Genomic DNA, 24,357 nt, shown 5'->3' with positions numbered 1-24,357 from the left:
TGTGGTTGCCACTATATCTCAAGATCTAATCAGTCGATTTACTTGAAATTTGGCATGAATATTCTTTAAGTATATCTCTATCGCCGAAACCAACAAAAAATAAAAATTTTAAATTTATAATATTTTTCAAAATTTCACAAAATTGAAAAATTAGTGAAAAATCAACTTTTTTCTTTGAGTAGCGGCCATTTTTTTTTTTTTTTGGCTTCATGGCATAGCGACATTTGTACTCATTAAGAATCTATCATTGTTTTATTTTTTAGATAACGACAAGCATAGAAATCATGATGACGAGGACACGACCTCTTTTTTCCCCCTCTTCTTCAAGAACGAATACCTTAATAAAAACAATTTTTTTTTAAATTTATTTTATGTACTCTTTTAAGTTTAATAAACAAATATCTATTGCTTTTTTTTATTAATTGTTAAAAAAAGGTTGAAATTCGAGCATCTAGACTAGAAGACCCCCTTAATAGGCATGGTAGTGACTTATAGGTCTATAGATGAGGCGGCTGTGTGGTCTTTTCCAGGTTTAGGTTTTATTATGATTATTGACTTCTTCCACTTCTCAAGAAAGTAGCCGACTCTCATTAAGAGCTGGCATATGGTGAAAATGGCACATTGTGGAAGCTCAATAATTATCTTCGGAGTTATTAGATTGCATCCTGGAGATATTTGTGATTGCTGGTGTTCCTTTATGACCTTGGCTATATCACTCGGCGTAAATTCAATGTGATCGTGTATAGGTAGCACGCTTGATGCTGGGTTTGGCTGGAAGACATTTTGAAGATGGACAGTGAATGTGTCGGGTCTATATTTGTCACTACATGCCCAATTACCAGATGTAGTCCTTATTGGGTTAACGATTTCAAATGGTGTTCTTACTGTGAAATGAGACATTCACAGGGGGTTCTTTGAGCGGCTTGGAGATAGTTGCCCGAAATAGCGCAGTTGGAATCTCTCGATTTCTGCACTTGTGTATCTTCCGTTGTACCTTCAGTTTCTTCTTTGGGGTGTTGAGATCCGATCCGCTGAGACCAAAACGGACTCGAGTGTGTTGGTGAAGCTCTTTATGTCTTTTACATTGCTTAGCCGTGGGTTTAGCTCAATGTGCGAGCTAACGAACTTTTTAAATTTAAGCCAGTTCATTCTGTTTGATGTTATTTTGGAAGGATTGTCTTTGGTTTCTAGCTGGTGTAGACTAAGAAGCACAGGCGAGTGGTCCGATGATAGGTCTGACAAAGAACTGGCGCTGATCAGAGTGCGTGTGATATTTTTCGTAACTGCGAAGTCGATCAAGTCTGGCCGTTTTCTGTGATCTTTTGCAGTTTGTGGGTGAAGCAGGTGAAATACAGTCTAAAAAGTTTGTAGCGAACTAATTCTGGAAGTGATGCTTTATGCAGTTTTTGATTAAAATTCCGGTGCCTCCATGTGCTTTTCCGTCAGGATGACTTGTACTGTAGAACAAATAACCAACGGATTTATAAATTGTATTTGATTGTAAGGTGTGTTGTAGTATGCGCATATATTGAATATCTACTGTAAACACACTGTAACTCTTTGTTGCAGTGCATTCATAAAGGCCCGGTCAAAAAACCCAAGTGGCCGAACACGAGTCGATCGGCGCGTTAACAGAAAGTGCAAGTGTCAGCATTCTGTTACACGCGCCGGCCGAACTCAAGTGCATGCATATACCCTCGCGCTCCAGCTTAAGAGAGCATAATTTAATACATATAATATATAGGTACATAGCCGTCTCTCTGCCGCCGCCTGCGAGCAGCGCAGTTACGGGACTTAGCCTTAATTAGACTTAAAGAATATTGTAAAAGAACAGAGACATTTTGATCGTTGGAGCGGCACCTTTGCTGCTCCTACTAAATAAAAAAAACACAAATTGGAACCAAACAGAATAAACTTATTTCATGGCGACCGTGACAGGACGTCACAAGGAGCAGCGAATCGGGAAGATTAATAATACAATGAGGATACAAGGAGGATATACACAAAAAAAAAACACGTCTGAGTGAGTAGAGTGTGCGTGATGGTACGTGGAGGTCAGAAGAATAAAATTAATAAGAGAATAGCCCGCATAAAGTGGCGTCAACGTAGCCAAACAGGCGACGAACAGTTGACGTAGAAGGAAGAAAGAGAAACCAACCAAGCTGGAAGCAAAAAAAAAATTTTTTTTACCCATGCACTGCGTTGCATAATTTTTATACCCGTTACTCGTAGAGTAAAAGGGTATATTGTATTCGTGCAAAAGTATGTAACAGGTAGAAGGAAGCGTTTCCGACCATATAAAGTATATATATTCTTGTTCAGGATCACTAGCCGAGTCGATCTAGCCATGTCCGTCTGTCCGTCTGTCTGTCCGTCTGTCTGTCCGTCTGTCTGTCCGTCTGTCTGTCTGTCTGTCTGTCTGTCCGTATGAACGCTGAGATCTCGGAAACTATAAAAGCTAGAAGATTGGCATTTTGCATGCAGATTCTAGGAGTTCCTACGCAGCGCAAGTTTGTTTCAAAAAGGTGCCACGTCCCCTTTAACGCCCACAATCGCTAATATACGATTTTAAAATTTAAATATTTCGGAAAAGTAAAAATGCAGTTTTATTATACCCGTTACTCGTAGAGTAAAAGGGTATATTGTATTCGTGCAAAAGTATGTAACAGCTAGAAGGAAGCGTTTCCGACCCTATAAAGTATATATATTCTTGATCAGGGTCACTAGCCGAGTCGATATAGCCATGTCCGTCTGTCCGTCTGTCCGTCTGTCTGTCCGTCTGTCTGTCTGTCTGTCTGTCTGTCCGTATGAACGCTGAGATCTCGGAAACTATAAAAGCTAGAAGATTGGCATTTTGCATGCAGATTTTAGGAGTTCCTACGCAGCGCAAGTTTGTTTCAAAATGGTGCCACGCCCCCTCCGACGCCCACAATAGCTTATATACGATTTTAAAATTTTAAATATTTCGGAAAAGTAAAAATGCAGTTTTATTGTGTTTATCAATACCTATCGAAATGTAGAAGAAATTTTTCAAATCGGACCATTCGTTAAAAAGTTATGCATGATCAAAGTTTCGATCTCCATCTCCCTCGCACTCCCTTTACCTGAGTAACGGGTATCTGATAGTCGGGGCACCCGACTATAGCGTTCTCTCTTGTTGTGTTTATCAATACCTATCGAAATGTAGAAAAAATTTTTCAAATCGGACCATTCGTTAAAAAGTTATGCGTGATCAAAGTTTCTATCTCCATCTCCCTCGCACTCCCTTTACCTGAGTAACGGGTATCTGATAGTCGGGGCACCCGACTAAAGCGTTCTCTCTTGTTTTGATTGCACTACGATGCATATTTTTTTATATAATATAATATTTTGTAAAATTGAGCGGAACCTTTTCTGCCCGATTAGATGTGTAGCCCGTAAAGCTATGCAAAAAACTAGGTAGAAAGTTTGTTAATTTAAATGCGCAGTAATGCGATAAGTAAATTTTCAATAGAAGATGATAATAATTTTAATAAAACACTTTATACACATAAAATAAAAGTATATGCAAAACCCACCAAAATGACTTTGGACATAAAAACAGTGGATTCCACTGCCAATGTCATCAACAAGGTAGAATCTAGCAACATCAATCTATATTGGGTACATATACTCTTGATAATCATTGTTGTTATCATGTGCGTCACTCTCTTTTACAAAATTTACAAGCTGCATATTAATTGTATGAAAAAAAGGTATATGAGCCGGGGAAATGACCTGGATAAAATATAAGCAGCAAAATAAAAAAAATAAATAAAATAAAATAAAATAAAAACAGCACAAACTAAAGTGATTACACATAAATATATTTCATAAATGTTAACACCTAAAATATAAGAAAATGGAATACAATAAAAATGAATAAATAAAAATAAAAAAAATATATATTAAATAAAAATGGCTACACTAAAGGCAATCAGAGACACGTATGATAGGGACATTCACTTTAAAGAAAGAATTCTGCAATTAGTTTCAGCAACTTCAGTGAGCATTTATGGTTTAGAAAATTTATATATTGAAACATTTAATTTAGATACTTCTCCACTAATACATTGCACAAGCACCCAAAAGGGAATTGTATTATCCACTATTCCAGGCGTACAAGTTAGATCGGTAGTAGACGAGCACCCAATACTAGGTAGAGCAATAGTAATGACAGTTTTCTTTTAAAATTAAACGACAAAGCTCGAAGCACAAAGACCTAGTTGTAACACTTGTTAAATAGTATCAAAAAACACAAACTAAAATGGCCGATAAACCAAAACGCCCACTCTCCGCCTTCATGCTGTGGCTCAACAGTGCCCGCGAGTCGATCAAACGGGAGAATCCCGGCATTAAAGTCACCGAGGTGGCCAAGCGCGGTGGTGAATTATGGAGGGCAATGAAGGGAAAGTCGGAGTGGGAGGCTGCCAAGGCCAAGGACGATTACGATCGGGCTGTCAAGGAGTTCGAGGCCAACGGCGGCGGTGGCGGTGCTGCCAACGGTGAAGCCAAAAAGCGCGCGAAACCAGCGAAAAAACCATCCAAGAAGAGCAAGAAGGATGAGTCCGACGAGGACGATGATGATGAGAGCGAGTAGACTGCTCACCCAACCTCTATTATCCATCACCAAGTCACACACAACCAGCCAGATCCTACAATACAAAAACACTGGTGGCAACACCACATTCAGCATCAACATCCACAATCCCCCTTAATAGCACAGAAAGCCCAATCTGTCATCTCATCAACAAACAAGATCTGTTGAGGTTGCAACTAAAATTATACACACGAGAGAACAAAAATACGCGAAAATAAGCAAATCTGTATTTATACATATGAATTTAAGTTTATAGTAGTCGTTTCTTTTATAATACCCATAAACAAAGAGGACAGCCAACAGGAAAGGAGAAAAAGGAAAGAGAAGAAGGATGTACGTTCAGGTGTTTATTTTTTTCGATTCTGAGACGTTTCGCTAAGATAAGCGATGCGTTTGAGAAATTGGAGAGAAAATATATCTTGCATATAAAATTTGTAAAGTAAACGATAACATAATTCCATTAAAAATAAAAACAAGAAAGGAAAGCTAACTTCGGACGGAGCCGAAGTTGATATACCCTTGCAGAATACTCTGTAAATTATATTCTCCAAAATTATTCATATGATGCATTCTTAATACTCATAAAAAATCCCAACTTCCTAACTTTAAAAACACCAAAGTTATGGCATTTCCAATCGTTCAGTTATATGGCAGCTATAGGATATAGTCAGCCGATCCCTATGAAATTTGGTAGGTCGGATTGATTGGCCAAAAATAAAACCCATAGAAAATCCCAACTTCCTAACTTTACAAACACCAAAGTTATGGCATTTCCGATCAATCAGTTATATGGCAGCTATAGGATATAGTCGGCCGATCCTTATAAAATTTGGTACGTCAAATTGATTGGCCAAATGTAAAATCCATAGAAAATCCCAACTTTCTAACTTTACAAACACCAAAGTTGTGGCATTTCCGATCGTTCAGTTATATGGCAGCTATAGGATATAGTCGGCTGATCCTTATAAAATTTGGTACGTAAAATTGATTGGCCAAATGTAAAACCCATAGAAAATCCCAACTTCCTAACTTTAAAAACACCAAAATTATGGCATTTCCGATCGTTCAGTTATATGGCAGCTATAGGATATAGTCGGCCGATCCCGGCCGTTCCGACTTATATACTGCGTGCAAAGGAAAGAAGGGTGTGTGCAAAGTTTCAATTCGATATCTTTAAAACTGAGAGACTAGTTCGCGTAGAAACAGACAGACGGACAGACAGACGGACAGACGGACAGACGGACATGGCTATATCAACTCAGGAGGTGATCCTGATCAAGAATATATATACTTTATATGGTCGGAGATGTCTCCTTCACTGCGTTGCACACTTTTGACCAAAATTATAATACCCTCTGCAAGGGTATAAAGATACAAAAATTGCTAGTTGTTCTCTCGGTAGTTGGATGAAATCGATTCGATAATGATCAACCCCAGTTCTAAACTGACACGTATGAGGCTCGAACTAGAAGAATACGACTTTACAGTCGAATATTTAAAGGGAAAAGATAATTATGTAGCTGATGCGTTATCAAGGATAACCATCAAAGATCTACAAAATATAACTGGAAATATATTGAAAGTCACTAATAGATATCAAAGTAGACAAAAATTCTGCGCGGAAAATCAAGAACAAGAATTGCCTACGCAATCTCTAAATAAAGCTTCCAAGCCCAACGTATACGACGTCATAAACAATGATGAAGTACGTAAAGTAGTGACCTTGCAGATAAAAAATACGTTATGTTTATTTAAACAAGGCAGAAAAATTACTGCAAGATATGATGTTAGCGATTTATATACTAATGGAGTTATTGACTTAGATCAATTTTTCCAAAGGCTTGAAATGCAAGCCGGTATACATAAAATCAGCCAACTCAAAGTGGCACCGTGGGAAAATATCTTTGAACATACTTCAATAGATAATTTCAAATTAATGGGCAATAAAATCTTGAAAACATTAAGAGTAGCGCTACTCAACCCGGTGACCCAAATAACAAATTTAAAAGAAAAAGAAGCAATTTTGTCTACATTTCATGATGATCCAATTCAAGGAGGTCATACTGGCATATCAAAAACTTTGGCCAAAGTAAAAAGACACTATTACTGAAAAAGTATGTCTAAAGATATAACTGAGTACGTAAGAAAATGTAAAAAATGCCAGAAAGCCAAAATAACTAAACACACAAAGACCCCTTTAACAATTACAGACACACCAATAAATGCTTTCGACAGAGTAATAGTGGACACAATTGGTCCACTACCAAAATCAGAAAATGGCAATGAGTATACAGTCACTTTAATATGTGATTTAACTAAGTATTTAGTTGCCATACCTGTTCCGAATAAAAATGCTAATACTGTCGCTAAAGCAATATTTGAATCTTTTATCCTGAAGTACGGTCCAATGAAGACGTTCATTACGGACATGGGAACAGAATATAAGAATTCAATTATAGACGATTTGTGCAAATATTTAAATATTGAAAATATTACATCCACAGCACACCACCACCAGACAGTTGGAACAATAGAAAGAAGTCATAGAACTTTCAATGAGTACATAAGATCTTACATATCGGTTGATAAAACTGATTGGGACGTATGGCTTCAATATTTTGTCTTTTGTTTCAACACGACCCCCTCTATGGCACATACTTATTGTCCATATGAGCTAGTATTCGGTAAAACAAGTAATTTACCGAAACATTTTAATAGCATAGACAATGTAGAAGCACTATATAATATAGATGACTATGCTAAGGAGAGTAAGTATAGATTAGAAGTAGCCTATAAAAGAGCTAGAGTTATGTTAGAAGCAAAAAGAATAGAAATAAACTAATATACGATCATAAAGTAAGGGATATAGATATATCAGTAGGTGACCAAGTTTTATTAAAAAACGAGACAGGTCATAAGTTAGATCCTAAATATACAGGTCCGTATAAAGTAACGGAAATAGGAGAAAGAAATAAAATTATAATAATGAATAACAAAAACAAAAAGTTCATAAGGATAGATTAAAAACGTTTATTTCATAATTGCATTTAGCATGGCCATGCATAGAAATGCTTCTTTCTTAAATAAGAATACTATTATAAATTCCATTCTCTTTATATCAAAAAAAAAAATTTTAAAAAAAGAAAATAAAAAAAAATGTTTAATAAAAAAAAAATTATTATTATTCCTTTAAGTAAAATATACCAATAAAATAACTTCATAACATATTACGTTATTTTTCAAAAGGAGGGAGATGTAGTATGCGCATATATTGAATATCTACTGTAAACACACTGTAACACTTTGTTGCAGTGCATTCATAAAGGCCCGGTCAAAAAACCCAAGTGGCCGAACACGAGTTGATCGGCGCGTTAACAGAAAGTGCAAGTGTCAGCATTCTGTTACACGCGCCGGCCGAACTCAAGTGCATGCATATACCCTCGCGCTCCAGCTTAAGAGAGCATAATTTAATACATATAATATATAGGTACATAGCCGTCTCTCTGCCGCCGCCTGCGAGCAGCGCAGCTACGGGACTTAGCCTTAATTAGACTTAAAGAATATTGTAAAAGAACAGAGACATTTTGATCGTTGGAGCGGCACCTTTGCTGCTCCTACTAAATAAAAAAACACAAATTGGAACCAAACAGAATAAACTTATTTCAGTGTTTTAGAAAGGAGCATCGCGTTGATTTCGTTATCATTAATGAATTGACCTCAAGTTTGTGCCGTGGAACGCCGATGGTATTCCAAATTGCTTTACGCGGGGAATCATTGATTATTTTGGTAAGGTGTTTTGGAGCAACTGAATCAATTTTATGAACTCTTGCATACTTTGTTGCAGGTAACATATCAATATTTACATTTTGGTACCTGTCTGCTTAATAGGTTGATAGGAGGCAGCAGGTGATATTTCATCATTAAAGATAGTGCTGGCAAGGTTGGATTTTAGTACGCTCGCAAAGCTTACGATCTTGGAAACGTTTAAGCTACCCAATGAAGTTAAAATGAAAACGTCAGGGTCAGATTTCGAAGGTATCAATGGTGCTGTCTGGGACCGAGATGTAGAAACTTTGTGTTGGATCCGGCTTTTCAGCTCCTTGTAAACCGGACAACCTCTATAGTTTTTCGTGTGGTTACTTCCACAGTTTCCACATTTTTTATTGCTGGGGTCCTCTTTGTTTAATTTGCATTCCGCAAACGTGGAGCTCGCCACAAGCTACACATACGAGGCGAAGCGTGCATTAAGATTTCGTGTGTCCAAATTCTTGGCAATTTGTGCCATTGCGCTTATGCGGCTCCTCAACAGAGACTCTGCGGTGAAGTAAGTACTGGAGCTTGTAGATGGGATGCACTTCATTCCTTTTCCAAAGCTTTAACCACTGCACTGGTACCAGTTCCACTTTGAATAAGGGTTGAGAGCGTCGATTTCTATTAATTATGATGGTAACAGTTTTTACTTCAAGCCCCTTCTCCCTAAGTGCATGAGCTACTTCTGTTGGTTGTCTGCTTCAATGCCCTTAATTACTACTTGTTGGCCTTTGCAGTTTTTAAGCTGTTAACTGTATTAGTTCTTTTTTTGTCATCTTTGTATTTAGTCAGAATTCTGAACTTATCTTCGCGTTTAACTTGGACTTAAGTCTAATGAATATTGCCTTTTGTTAAGGGAATAACGTGAAAATTATCATTCCCTATATGTTTCAATATAGAATTCACGAGGGAGTTAGACGTTTTCTCTCGTATAAAAATTGGAGGCGGCTTTGGCTTTGTCTTATCCGATTCAATTTATGTATCGGGCAGAACATTGGACTGGTCCTCCAGAGTTGCAAATCTATTCCCTCTGCTAGTGTTTTCCACCGTAGGTTGTTTGGAGGCAACACGGTTAAGCTTTGCCGTATTGCCCGCTTTATTTGAGTGTAGCGGTCCATTCCAGCCTGCATGGTCGAACTTATTTTTGCCGGCAGTGCGCTGGTCAGTTTTGCAAGTTAGTCGTTGATTTGTGTTTTTTTTTGATTATTATTATTATTAAGTGCAAAGTCAATTACACCAATTCGCCACCCAAACACAGCACCGTTGTTTTTTTAACCAGTGTAATTACTTTGCTCTTACTTACTTTCTTGTGGTCAATTTGTGGTCACTATGCGCGCTCAACGAAAACACGACTACTCGCAACGGTGTCCAAATTGATTTTTAATGAGATTAATTTAAACAAGAAAGGAAAGCTAACTTTGGGCGAAGCCGAAGTTGAAATACCCTTGCAGAATATAGACATTCTCCAAAATTATTTATATGATGCATTCTTTATACTCATAAAAAATCCCAACTTCCTAACTTTAAAAACACCAAAGATATGGCATTTCAAATCGTTCAGTTTTATGGCAGCTATAGGATATAGTCGTCCGATCCTTATTTGGTAGTTCGGATTGATTATCCAAAAATAAAACCCATATAAAATCCCAACTTCCTAACTTTACAAACACCAAAGTTATGGCAATTCCGATCAATCATTTATAAGGCGGCTATAATAATTTAAATACAATAATAAATATAGCTTTATTATGATCACATTAAATGCAAATAATGTATGAAAGAAATGCTAATATAAATGAAAGAATTCATAAATTTGTCTCAACGACTCCAATAAGTATATAAATTATGTTTTTCGGTTCGGAATATATTAAAAACAAGAAAGGAAAGCTAACTTCGGGCGGAGCCGAATATTCTGTAAATTATATTCTCCAAAATCGGATCGGTTGGCCAAAAATAAAACCCAAAAAAATATATAACTTCCTAACTTTAAAAACACCAAAGTTATGGCATTTCCGATCGTTCAGTTCTATGACAGTTATATGATATAGTCGGCCGATCCTTAGGTCGGATTGATTGGCCAAATATAAAACCCATAGAAAATCCCGACTTCTTAACTTTACAAACACAAAAGTTATGGCATTTCCGATCAATCAGTTATATGGCAGCTATAGGATATAGGCGGCCGATTCCGGCCGTTCCGACTTATATACTGCGTGCAAAGGAAAGAAGGGTGTGTGCAAAGTTTCAATTCGATATCTTTAAAACTGAGAGACTAGTTCGCGTGGAAAGAGACAGACGGACAGACGGACATGCTTATATCAACTCAGGACGCAAGCCTGATCAAGAATATATATACTTTATAGGGTCGGAGATGTCTCCTTCACCCTCTCCAAGGGTATAAAAAAGCGATTTTTATTTTAATATAATATATAGCGGAGTCTTTATTGGTAAATTTCTTTCAAGTTAGATCCCCAATCTTAAACTGATTTTACAAAATGCATTATTCTTATAACTATGGCTTCTACCGGTGACAGCGCGCGAGCAGCGAATGTGGACTTTGATTAGATAATTTTGATTGGTCAAAACTGTGGCCTGATGGGATGGTTTCTAGGCTGCATCTTTTGTTTAATTAATTTGGATTGGCCAAAGCTTTTATGCTGACGAATGGGTTCTCAGGCTGGACCCTTTGTTTAAAGGTCTGAATATTGTTTATGTTTGCCGTCGTCGATAAAGGCGTGTGAAGTGTTTATAATTCGGGTGCCGCCGATCGAAGGCGTGGGAAAGATTTATGTCTGAGGGGTTAAATGCTTATGTCGGATAGATTTGAATAACTGCAATAGTAGGCTCTGGGCTTATGTTATTGACAATTGGAATAATGGGTATCTCTGGATATACAGGTTGGATGTTCAGTTTGGTAGCTAGGGTATTTGCGTATACGTCACTCGCCCCTCCTTTAGAAGATTCAACATCCTTGGTGAATTTAAACAAAATTTCTTTTTTGTTGGCTAGGCGCCTATAGGTAAATATGATGTAAGTTGTGATGCTTAAAAGTATAATTATTAATATCGTAAAAACAATCCACTTATAGATTGATTCTTGTTTTTGTTGATGGGTAATAAAATTTTTAAGTTTTAACAATCGTATTGGTTCATATAAAGTAACATTAGTGCTGGATAATATAATTTTATATTCATTTATATTCTTTGAAGTTGTAAATTTTATATCTCTTATTTCTAAGGAGCATTGACTTAATTGTATTAGATTGCTATACAATTAAGTCAACCCTGAATTGTTTTGTTGAACATTTCGCAATCTTGCTTAATTTGTGTTTCACTTAAATTATAAGTAATAATGATATTAGGTTCAATGTATTTTACAGATTACAAAAGTGTGTTGACATTTTGCTAATTGATTAGTAAGGATTTGAGAGATACATTGATCCGTGATTATAAATTTTTGGTCTAATATAATTGTTAATGAATTCGGTGAATTTTCCAAGTAGAATACCTTTTTTTCGTCGTTTATAAAATATTCATAATTGTCATTAATGTCAATTTGTCGTCCTATATTATCTGGGTATTCTATAATTCTATATTTTTGTGTTTCTTTAAATGAAGTGGGTATATGGGCTAGAATAAGAGTGTCTTTAGTTTGACTGCTTAACCAAGCTGAAGTTTTGATTGATAGTAATTGTTCGCTCAAACTTGAATCATATTGAATTTGTTAAAAATAAAAACTTGAAGTTTAATGTAAGTTAGTTTAGGGCGAAGGCGGGAGCACAATAAAGTTTTCTCTCGCTCTCGGCGAAGTCGCCCCGTCTTCGCCAACCTTCGTTAAGCTAGGCTCTAAGTACTTTGTCGAAAAATATATAAGCATTCGTTGAAATTGATTTGAGCCGTCGACACCTTTTCTTTTCGTTTTCGTTTCTCGCTATTAATAATTTTAGCCACCGCCAAGTTTTTTTTGGTTATTAATAATTAGAAAACTCTCTAATTTTTCATGGCGCCCCCGGGTGGACGTTAAAGTTATTAATTTATTTGGAAACTAGTGACAGTGACACTGTTGAGCTAACAAGCCTTTTTGTCAGCTATTTTTAAAACAAATCACAAGGCGAGAAAATACACAGCAGCTCCTGCTTAAAATATCGTGCCGGTCGCGAAATACCCTGTTCGCCACAAAAGAACTGCTGCCAGAGGGATGCCCTGCGATTGTTCAATGTGCAAAAGGAAAGTGGCAGCTGGATTGAAAGACCCTAAAGCAGAACCTAAGGTATTTGTGCAAAAAATTGAAAGCTTGAGTTTATAAGAAAAACAATTTTATTGTTTATTGTCTTGTGCTGAAAAATTGCACCTCGCTTTCAATTCTTGGCACAGACGTATCGATATAGTAGAGCTAGTTGTGCATGCATTTATTTATAATAAATAAAAATAAAAAATTATATTAAAATTTATTATATACACATACATATACACATACATATACACATACATATACACATACACATTATAACCTATTTGAACCTCCGTTGTCGCCCCCAATTTATTTATTGAAACTCGAAAATTAATAGTTGGTAAAATCATCCCAGCCGCTATACATAACCAATACATAAGCCCTCATATACAGCACCTGCAGCGGTTAACTTTTTCGTTTTCCTTTTTCGCTTCGCTTGTCTGCCGTTAGCATCGTTGTAATTGTTGTTGGACTTTTGGTTTGGCGCGCTGAAGATCAAAGTGACGCGCTACCCTGCATTCGGACGGGTATACTGATTTTTGCCGTCATTTGCAACCACTGTTAATTTTGATACCTCGTGGCTCGATATTCAATTTAATATTTTTTTTTCGTCGTTTTCGTTGTGGATAATTATTAAAATAATTTTTTCGAACAAATTTAATAATTAAATTAAATTGTTATTTACTCTTAGTATTTTGTTTCGAAAATTTATTTAACATTTGTCGTCGTTCTAATTGAACAATTATCCCCTTTTAAAACTTATTTATTTTATTAATTATTATTCTTGGATAAATAATTTATTTACATATATATTTATTTATTTTCGTGGTTTATATAAAAAAAAAAAAAAAAAATTAAAATGAGTCCAGATAAGCCAAAATCTCTTGAACTTCTTGCGGATCTTAAAAATAAGCTCAAAAAACCAGTGATGAGCATCCGCCGATTAAATGATCGAATAGAAGCCGGTCAGATTCCGATCCAAGAAGTAGAACTAACTTTTCGGCTAGAGATTTTAAATGCTTCTATTATTAAGGCAACTCAAATACAAGAACAGATCGAAGATTTAGATGATGGCGATGAGTTCGGAGAAGAGTTGGAAGAGCTTTCAATAATAACCAAGGCAAAAATTATGTCGCTTATCTCAGCCTTGAAGACGGCAAGCGAAACCAAAACAATTGGATCAGCTTCTGTAGCCCCAACTCGAGCTCGACTTCCGAATTTGGCATTGCCGAAATTCAGCGGCAAATATTCGGAGCTTAAGAATTTCATTAGCCTTTTCGAAACTCTTGTTCATCAAGACGACAGCATTCCCGTCATAGAAAAATTCAATCACTTAATTTCTTGTCTTTCTGGTGAAGCTTTGGGAACTATTAAGGCCTACCAAGTCACCGAGAGCAATTATGAAAAGGCTATGATCAGCCTGAAAAAAGTGTATGATAACGAATGTTTAATTTTTATGAAAAATATTTCAACATTGTTTAGTCTTCCGAAAATAACGCAACAGTCAGCTTCGTCTTTAAGAAATATTATCGACACCGTATCATCTATATACGGTTCTTTGTTATCGATAGGAGACGACACCAAGATTTCAAATGCAATGTTGATCTATCTTGTTTTGAACAGAGTAGACCCAGTGACCAAACAAAAATGGGAAGAACAATTAGATTATGAAAGGTTACCGCTTTGGTCCGATTTTGAAAAAATGTTAAACCGCCGATACCAGCATTTATCCGCTGAAGAATCGACAAAACCAAAGCAAGATAAAGTTATGTCGAGCAAGCCACATAATCGCAGCTCATTTTCTTGTTCTTCGTCCAACAGTAAATCCCAGCAAAGTTGTAGCTATTGCAATGCAGGAGACCATATCCTAGCGAACTGTGGTCCGTTTGGTCGCCTTGCGGTAATGCAAAGGTTTGACTTTGTAAAATCTGCTTCCTTATGCATCAATTGTATGCGAAAGGGTCACACTGTTTCAAAATGCAAATTTAATAAATGTCGAGTTTGTGGCCGCTCGCATCACGTTTTACTGCATAGATATACAGTGTCCGAAAATAGTTTAGCGTTGCCACCACCCCAAGAGATTCTTTCCCCCTCTTTAAATCAAGATCAGCCTTCCACGTCACATGTTATGCATGCGACATCATTGGACAGAGTGATTTTAGCCACGTCGATCGTAAGTGTAAGAACTAAAAACGGTGAATATATTTGGGCCCGAGCACTTCTTGACTCTGGGTCCCAAACGAATTTTATAACAGAGGACCTTGCTCACCGCTTACAGATCCGTAAAGAGGAGTCGTGTATAAACTTACTTGGTATTGGCGAGTCCAATTCTCAAGTTAAGAAAAAGGAACACACAATGGTGAAGTCGCGTATAAATGGTAGTGAGTTCTCCTTCGATTTTTGGATTTTGAAATCAATATCAGGATATCATCCTGACCAGTCGGTCAATATCAATGACTGGAAAATTCCAAAGAACCTACCACTAGCAGACCCCTATTTCTACAAGCCACAAAGAATAGATATGTTAATAGGAGCAGAATCATTTTTCGAATTATTAGCTGTTGGACAAATTAGACAAGGTCCTGACTTTCCAACTCTGCAGAAAACCCTCTTCGGCTGGGTTGTATCGGGTAGATATAAGGCATCTTCCCCTACAGAAGTTGTGAAAAGTTCCAGTTGTAGTGAAGAGATTTTAGTGTCTATTGACAGCACACTACAGAAGTTTTGGTCACTGGAAGAAATGCCATCTCTAAAGAAAATTCTGTCACCTGAGCAAAAGTTATGTGAAGAACACTACCGGAAGACTACTCAGGTTTTGCCATCAGGTCGGTTTGAAGTAAGACTGCCGTTTAAAGCGGATCCAAATGAGTTAGGCAACTCTTTTGAAGTTGCAAAACGGCGGTTTTTGTCGCTTGAAAGAAGGCTGTCTCGAGACCCTGAGATGAAGGAAATGTACCTAGAATTTATGGAGGAGTACCTTTCCTTAGGTCATATGTCTCTTACAGATAAACTTCCTTCTGCTCCACATTATGTTATCCCACATCAATGTGTTCTGAGACCCCAAAGTACGTCAACCAATGCGTCTTGTAAATCGTCAACTCAGAAGTCTCTAAATGACATTTTGATGGTTGGGCCGACAATCCAAGATGAGTTGTACTCAACGTTACTGCGCTTCCGGCTGCATAGGTTTGCCCTGACCGCCGATGTAAAGAAAATGTATCGCCAAGTGATGGTGGATGAAGCAGATAGGCAGATTCAACTTATAGTGTGGAGAAGAGACCCCTCTGAGTCCTTGAGATTATACAAGCTCAACACCGTAACATATGGTACTGGACCAGCCCCGTTTTTGGCTATTCGGTGTTTAAAAAGGTTAAGTGAGTCTGCCAAAGTTTCTTTTCCTAGAGCTGCTAAGGTTGTTGGATCCGACTTTTATGACGATGATATGTTGACTGGTGCTGCATGCGTAGAGGAGTTAAATACTATTAAGTCTGAAGTATCTCAGGTTCTTCAAACTGCAGGTTTTGAATTGACAAAGTGGTTTTCAAACTCACCTGACGTTACCGCATCTGAGAGCACAGTTAAATCCATACCCATCTCGGACTCAGAGTCAACTAAGGCGTTAGGAATATCGTGGTTGCCTAACGAAGATGCCTTCAAATTTCAAATTGACACTGCTGTCATGGGTCTCCGAGCGACAAAACGGAACATACTATCGGTGACATCGAAGCCTCGAAGACCCCCTCGGCTTATTAAGTCCTATTGTAATTAGAGGAAAGATCCTATTGCAGGAACTTTGGCTTAATAAGTTAGATTGGGATGAGTCGATTCCTATTCATTTGGAAATAGCTTGGAAGATGATAAAAATTACATTGTCTAAATTAGAGGAAATATCTATTCCCCGGTTTGTGCATACCGATCCGATGTCACCGGTCCAATTACATGCCTTTGCTGACGCATCCTTAAGCGCTTATTCTGCAAAACTGCAGAAGGTTATAAAACATCGCTGTTGACTTCAAAGTCTAAAGTAGCGCCGCTCAAGACTAAAACACTCCCAAGGCTTGAGTTATGTGCCGCTCACCTTCTCGCAGATCTCTGCCACAGAATCAAGCCCCTATTAAAGGTACCTATCGAACGGATTGTTTATTGGTCGGATTCTAAAGTTACGCTTCATTGGATCCGGTCTCATCCATCTTCATTATCCACATTCGTATCGAATAGAGTAGCGGAGATTCAAGAGTGGTCAGGTGAAGCTACGTGGCGGCATGATCCAACGAAACAAAACCCAGCAGATATTGTATCAAGAGGTTGTGACGTCGACGAAATTATACAGTCAATATGGTTTACTGGACCTGCGTTTTTAAAAGAGGAAGATGCAAACTGGCCCCAGAATGCACACTTTGAACTAGATGAAGAAGTCCTACTACAAGAATCGAGGAAGACTGCGGTCGGAATGACCGCTGCTGTAAGAAATTTGGCTTTGGTAGATGTCATCGAGGGATTTTCGTCACACCTTAAACTGCACCGGGTATTCGTTTATATGTTCCGCTTCATAAAAAAATGCAAAGACAAAAGTATGGTATTTGAAAAAACTTTGTCGCCGACTGAATATAATGAGGCTTTTTTAAAAATTGTCGAGATATTACAGAAGCACGAGTATCATGAAGAAAGAGAAAAAGTTCGTAAAGGATCCAGAGTTGGTCCAAGTCTTCAGCGATTGAATCCATTCATCCATGAAGACAAGGGGACTTGGTGTCACTTTTCTTTGTTGCGAGTTGGGGGCGACTAGCTAATGCTCCTATATCATACGATGCCAAGTTTCCATTGTTGTTGACAAAACGCTCCCAATTTGTGCAGAGCTATGTTCAACATCTTCACCATTCCAATTTTCATGTTGGTCCACGAGCCCTTGTGAGTCTCCTTCGACAGCGTATTTGGATCGTAAACGCTCAGGAGGTCTGCAGTCAGATAGTTCGATCATGCATACGCTGCTTTAAGTGTAAGCCTCGACTAATGACACAAATTATGGGAAATTTACCCGCAGATCGTCTCCGTGCTCTCCGCCCATTTGCTATATGTGGCGTCGATTTTTGTGGCCCTGTCTATACGACATTGAAAATTCGTGGTAGGCCTCCGTATAAGTCCTACATTGCGCTCTTCGTTTGTTTTGCGTCCAAAGCGGTTCATCTAGAAGTTGTTTCAGATTTAACCACAGATTCCTTTTTATTGGCTTTTCAAAGGTTCGTTGGGCGCCGAGGATGTCCCCAAGTCGTCCATTGCGACAACGGGACGAACTTCGTCGGAGCGAGTCGCCACTTCCGGGCCCTTCGAGAGAGGATAGAGGACGAAGCCGACGCGTTACGCGAATTCGCATCAAAAAGCGGATGCGAATGGGCGGACTATGGGAGGCAGGTGTCAAAACTTCCAAGAACCTACTTCTACGGGCGGTGGGCAGCGCGCTCCTAAGCACAGAAGAGCTGGGGACAGTCCTCGTGGGAATCGAGGCGGTGATGAACTCCCGGCCGCTCGGAGCTATCAGCAGCGACCCAAGCGACGGAGAGGCGCTGACACCCGGGCACCTACTGACAGGCGGGCAGCTACTCGCCACACCAGCACTCCGGACCCCGGACCAGGAGGGTCTCAACTGCTTGCGGCGATGGCGGCTTGTCTCGTCAGTCAGGCAAATGTTCTGGCGGCGATGGTCCCGGGAATATGTCCTGGGCCTCCAAATACGGGGCAAGTGGCACCAGCAGCAGCCCAACATCAGCGAGGGAGATCTCGTCCTCGTGGCCGAGGACAACCTGCCGCCCCAACAATGGCTCCTCGGCAGAATAGTCGCCAGGCACGCAGGGGAGGACGGCATGGTCAGGGTCGTCGACGTGCGGACTAGTGGAGGAGGCCTTTTCCGGCGGGCCATTCATAAGTTGGCGCCGCTTCCATTGTGTTGAAGCCCGATGGGTGTTCAACGGGGCCGGTGTTCGCTCAAACTTAAATCATATTGAATTTGTTAAAAATAAAAACTTGAAGTTCAGTGTAAGTTAGTTTAGGGCGAAGGCGGGAGCACAATAAAGTTTTCTCTCGCTCTCGGCGAAGTCGCCCCGTCTTCGCCAACCTTCGTTAAGCTAGGCTCTAAGTACTTTGTCGAAAAATATATAAGCATTCGTTGAAATTGATTTGAGCCGTCGACACCTTTTCTTTTCGTTTTCGTTTCTCGCTATTAATAATTTTAGCCACCGCCAAGTTTTTTTTGGTTATTAATAATTAGAAAACTCTCTAATTTTTCATGGCGCCCCCGGGTGGACGTTAAAGTTATTAATTTATTTGGAAACTAGTGACAGTGACACATAAACCAAAAATATAAAGTGCAAGTGCAAGTGGAGTTCAAAGCACTCAATTACATACATACATAGTGTTTTTTGTTGCCCGCGGCGTGACGGTGTGGACAGAAAATACACAGCAGCTCCTGCTTAAAATATCGTGCCGGTCGCGAAATACCCTGTTCGCCACAAAAGAACTGCTGCCAGAGGGATGCCCTGCGATTGTTCAATGTGCAAAAGGAAAGTGGCAGCTGGATTGAAAGACCCTAAAGCAGAACCTAAGGTATTTGTGCAAAAAATTGAAAGCTTGAGTTTATAAGAAAAACAATTTTATTGTTTATTGTCTTGTGCTGAAAAATTTCACCTCGCTTTCAATTCTTGGCACAGACGTATCGATATAGTAGAGCTAGTTGTGCATGCATTTATTTATAATAAATAAAAATAAAAAATTATATTAAAATTTATTATATACACATACATATACACATACATATACACATACACATTATAACCTATTTGAACCTCCGTTGTCGCCCCCAATTTATTTATTGAAACTCGAAAATTAATAGTTGGTAAAATCATCCCAGCCGCTATACATAACCAATACATAAGCCCTCATATACAGCAGCTGCAGCGGTTAACTTTTTCGTTTTCCTTTTTCGCTTCGCTTGTCTGCCTTAGCATCGTTGTAATTGTTGTTGGACTTTTGGTTTGGCGCGCTGAAGATCAAAGTGACGCGCTACCCTGCATTCGGACGGGTATACTGATTTTTGCCGTCATTTGCAACCACTGTTAATTTTGATACCTCGTGGCTCGATATTCAATTTAATATTTTTTTTCGTCGTTTTCGTTGTGGATAATTATTAAAATAATTTTTTCGAACAAATTTAATAATTAAATTAAATTGTTATTTACTCTTAGTATTTTGTTTCGAAAATTTATTTAACATTTGTCGTCGTTCTAATTGAACAATTATCCTCTTTTAAAACTTATTTATTTTATTAATTATTATTCTTGGATAAATAATTTATTTATATATATATATTTATTTATTTTCGTGGTTTATATAAAAAAAAAAAAAAAAAATTAAAATGAGTCCAGATAAGCCAAAATCTCTTGAACTTCTTGCGGATCTTAAAAATAAGCTCAAAAAACCAGTGATGAGCATCCGCCGATTAAATGATCGAATAGAAGCCGGTCAGATTCCGATCCAAGAAGTAGAACTAACTTTTCGGCTAGAGATTTTAAATGCTTCTATTATTAAGGCAACTCAAATACAAGAACAGATCGAAGATTTAGATGATGGCGATGAGTTCGGAGAAGAGTTGGAAGAGCTTTCAATAATAACCAAGGCAAAAATTATGTCGCTTATCTCAGCCTTGAAGACGGCAAGCGAAACCAAAACAATTGGATCAGCTTCTGTAGCCCCAACTCGAGCTCGACTTCCGAATTTGGCATTGCCGAAATTCAGCGGCAAATATTCGGAGCTTAAGAATTTCATTAGCCTTTTCGAAACTCTTGTTCATCAAGACGACAGCATTCCCGTCATAGAAAAAATTCAATCACTTAATTTCTTGTCTTTCTGGTGAAGCTTTGGGAACTATTAAGGCCTACCAAGTCACCGAGAGCAATTATGAAAAGGCTATGATCAGCCTGAAAAAATGTATGATAACGAATGTTTAATTTTTATGAAAAATATTTCAACATTGTTTAGTCTTCCGAAAATAACGCAACAGTCAGCTTCGTCTTTAAGAAATATTATCGACACCGTATCATCTATATACGGTTCTTTGTTATCGATAGGAGACGACACCAAGATTTCAAATGCAATGTTGATCTATCTTGTTTTGAACAGAGTAGACCCAGTGACCAAACAAAAATGGGAAGAACAATTAGATTATGAAAGGTTACCGCTTTGGTCCGATTTTGAAAAAATGTTAAACCGCCGATACCAGCATTTATCCGCTGAAGAATCGACAAAACCAAAGCAAGATAAAGTTATGTCGAGCAAGCCACATAATCGCAGCTCATTTTCTTGTTCTTCGTCCAACAGTAAATCCCAGCAAAGTTGTAGCTATTGCAATGCAGGAGACCATATCCTAGCGAACTGTGGTCCGTTTGGTCGCCTTGCGGTAATGCAAAGGTTTGACTTTGTAAAATCTGCTTCCTTATGCATCAATTGTATGCGAAAGGGTCACACTGTTTCAAAATGCAAATTTAATAAATGTCGAGTTTGTGGCCGCTCGCATCACGTTTTACTGCATAGATATACAGTGTCCGAAAATAGTTTAGCGTTGCCACCACCCCAAGAGATTCTTTCCCCCTCTTTAAATCAAGATCAGCCTTCCACGTCACATGTTATGCATGCGACATCATTGGACAGAGTGATTTTAGCCACGTCGATCGTAAGTGTAAGAACTAAAAACGGTGAATATATTTGGGCCCGAGCACTTCTTGACTCTGGGTCCCAAACGAATTTTATAACAGAGGACCTTGCTCACCGCTTACAGATCCGTAAAGAGGAGTCGTGTATAAACTTACTTGGTATTGGCGAGTCCAATTCTCAAGTTAAGAAAAAGGTACACACAATGGTGAAGTCGCGTATAAATGGTAGTGAGTTCTCCTTCGATTTTTGGATTTTGAAATCAATATCAGGATATCATCCTGACCAGTCGGTCAATATCAATGACTGGAAAATTCCAAAGAACCTACCACTAGCAGACCCCTATTTCTACAAGCCACAAAGAATAGATATGTTAATAGGAGCAGAATCATTTTTCGAATTATTAGCTGTTGGACAAATTAGACAAGGTCCTGACTTTCCAACTCTGCAGAAAACCCTCTTCGGCTGGGTTGTATCGGGTAGATATAAGGCATCTTCCCCTACAGAAGTTGTGAAAAGTTCCAGTTGTAGTGAAGAGATTTTAGTGTCTATTGACAGCACACTACAGAAGTTTTGGTCACTGGAAGAAATGACATCTCTAAAGAAAATTCTGTCACCTGAGCAAAAGTTATGTGAAGAACACTACCGGAAGACTACTCAGGTTTTGCCATCAGGTCGGTTTGAAGTAAGACTGCCGTTTAAAGCGGATCCAAATGAGTTAGGCAACTCTTTTAAAGTTGCAAAACGGCGGTTTTGTCGCTTGAAAGAAGGCTGTCTCGAGACCCTGAGATGAAGGAAATGTACCTAGAATTTATGGAGGAGTACCTTTCCTTAGGTCATATGTCTCTTACAGATAAACTTCCTTCTGCTCCACATTATGTTATCCCACATCAATGTGTTCTGAGACCCCAAAGTACGTCAACCAAGTTACGTCAACCAAGTTACGTGTCGTTTACGATGCGTCTTGTAAATCGTCAACTCAGAAGTCTCTAAATGACATTTTGATGGTTGGGCCGACAATCCAAGATGAGTTGTACTCAACGTTACTGCGCTTCCGGCTGCATAGGTTTGCCCTGACCGCCGATGTAAAGAAAATGTATCGCCAAGTGATGGTGGATGAAGCAGATAGGCAGATTCAACTTATAGTGTGGAGAAGAGACCCCTCTGAGTCCTTGAGATTATACAAGCTCAACACCGTAACATATGGTACTGGACCAGCCCCGTTTTTGGCTATTCGGTGTTTAAAAAGGTTAAGTGAGTCTGCCAAAGTTTCTTTTCCTAGAGCTGCTAAGGTTGTTGGATCCGACTTTTATGACGATGATATGTTGACTGGTGCTGCATGCGTAGAGGAGTTAAATACTATTAAGTCTGAAGTATCTCAGGTTCTTCAAACTGCAGGTTTTGAATTGACAAAGTGGTTTTCAAACTCACCTGACGTTACCGCATCTGAGAGCACAGTTAAATCCATACCCATCTCGGACTCAGAGTCAACTAAGGCGTTAGGAATATCGTGGTTGCCTTACGAAGATGCCTTCAAATTTCAAATTGACACTGCTGTCATGGGTCTCCGAGCGACAAAACGGAACATACTATCGGTGACATCGAAGCCTCGAAGACCCCCTCGGCTTATTAAGTCCTATTGTAATTAGAGGAAAGATCCTATTGCAGGAACTTTGGCTTAATAAGTTAGATTGGGATGAGTCGATTCCTATTCATTTGGAAATAGCTTGGAAGATGATAAAAATTACATTGTCTAAATTAGAGGAAATATCTATTCCCCGGTTTGTGCATACCGATCCGATGTCACCGGTCCAATTACATGCCTTTGTTGACGCATCCTTAAGCGCTTATTCTGCAAAACTGCAGAAGGTTATAAAATATCGCTGTTGACTCCAAAGTCTAAAGTAGCGCCGCTCAAGACTAAAACACTCCCAAGGCTTGAGTTATGTGCCGCTCACCTTCTCGCAGATCTCTGCCACAGAATCAAGCCCCTATTAAAGGTACCTATCGAACGGATTGTTTATTGGTCGGATTCTAAAGTTACGCTTCATTGGATCCGGTCTCATCCATCTTCATTATCCACATTCGTATCGAATAGAGTAGCGGAGATTCAAGAGTGGTCAGGTGAAGCTACGTGGCGGCATGATCCAACGAAACAAAACCCAGCAGATATTGTATCAAGAGGTTGTGACGTCGACGAAATTATACAGTCAATATGGTTTACTGGACCTGCGTTTTTAAAAGAGGAAGATGCAAACTGGCCCCAGAATGCACACTTTGAACTAGATGAAGAAGTCCTACTACAAGAATCGAGGAAGACTGCGGTCGGAATGACCGCTGCTGTAAGAAATTTGGCTTTGGTAGATGTCATCGAGGGATTTTCGTCACACCTTAAACTGCACCGGGTATTCCTTTATATGTTCCGCTTCATAAAAAAATGCAAAGACAAAAGTATGGTATTTGAAAAAACTTTGTCGCCGACTGAATATAATGAGGCTTTTTTAAAAATTGTCGAGATATTACAGAAGCACGAGTATCATGAAGAAAGAGAAAAAGTTCGTAAAGGATCCAGAGTTGGTCCAAGTCTTCAGCGATTGAATCCATTCATCCATGAAGACAAGGGGACTTGGTGTCACTTTTCTTTGTTGCGAGTTGGGGGCGACTAGCTAATGCTCCTATATCATACGATGCCAAGTTTCCATTGTTGTTGACAAAACGCTCCCAATTTGTGCAGAGCTATGTTCGGCATCTTCACCATTCCAATTTTCATGTTGGTCCACGAGCCATTGTGAGTCTCCTTCGACAGCGTATTTGGATCGTAAACGCTCAGGAGGTCTGCAGTCAGATAGTTCGATCATGCTGCTTTAAGTGTAAGCCTCGACTAATGACACTAATTATGGGAAATTTACCCGCAGATCGTCTCCGTGCTCTCCGCCCATTTGCTATATGTGGCGTCGATTTTTGTGGCCCTGTCTATACGACATTGAAAATTCGTGGTAGGC

General features: G+C 38.8%; 1 protein-coding gene across 1 annotated transcript; it reads left to right on the top strand.

Annotated features, from left to right (window-relative positions):
* The first annotated feature begins 4,270 nt into the window (after positions 1-4,270).
* On the top strand, positions 4,271-4,740 carry LOC108038402 (high mobility group protein D-like). Its single transcript, XM_017115186.2, has one exon. It carries the CDS (start codon positions 4,286-4,288, stop codon positions 4,616-4,618), a length of 333 nt encoding a protein of 110 aa, XP_016970675.2. The 5' UTR covers positions 4,271-4,285; the 3' UTR covers positions 4,619-4,740.
* The last annotated feature ends 19,617 nt before the right edge of the window (positions 4,741-24,357 follow it).

This window comes from Drosophila rhopaloa, unplaced genomic scaffold (assembly GCF_018152115.1).
Source record: "Drosophila rhopaloa isolate 14029-0021.01 unplaced genomic scaffold, ASM1815211v1 contig_190, whole genome shotgun sequence".
Taxonomy (NCBI): Eukaryota; Metazoa; Arthropoda; class Insecta; order Diptera; family Drosophilidae; genus Drosophila; species Drosophila rhopaloa.
The sequence above is the reverse complement of the archived record's forward strand: the minus strand, read 5'-3'. Positions and strand labels throughout refer to the sequence as shown.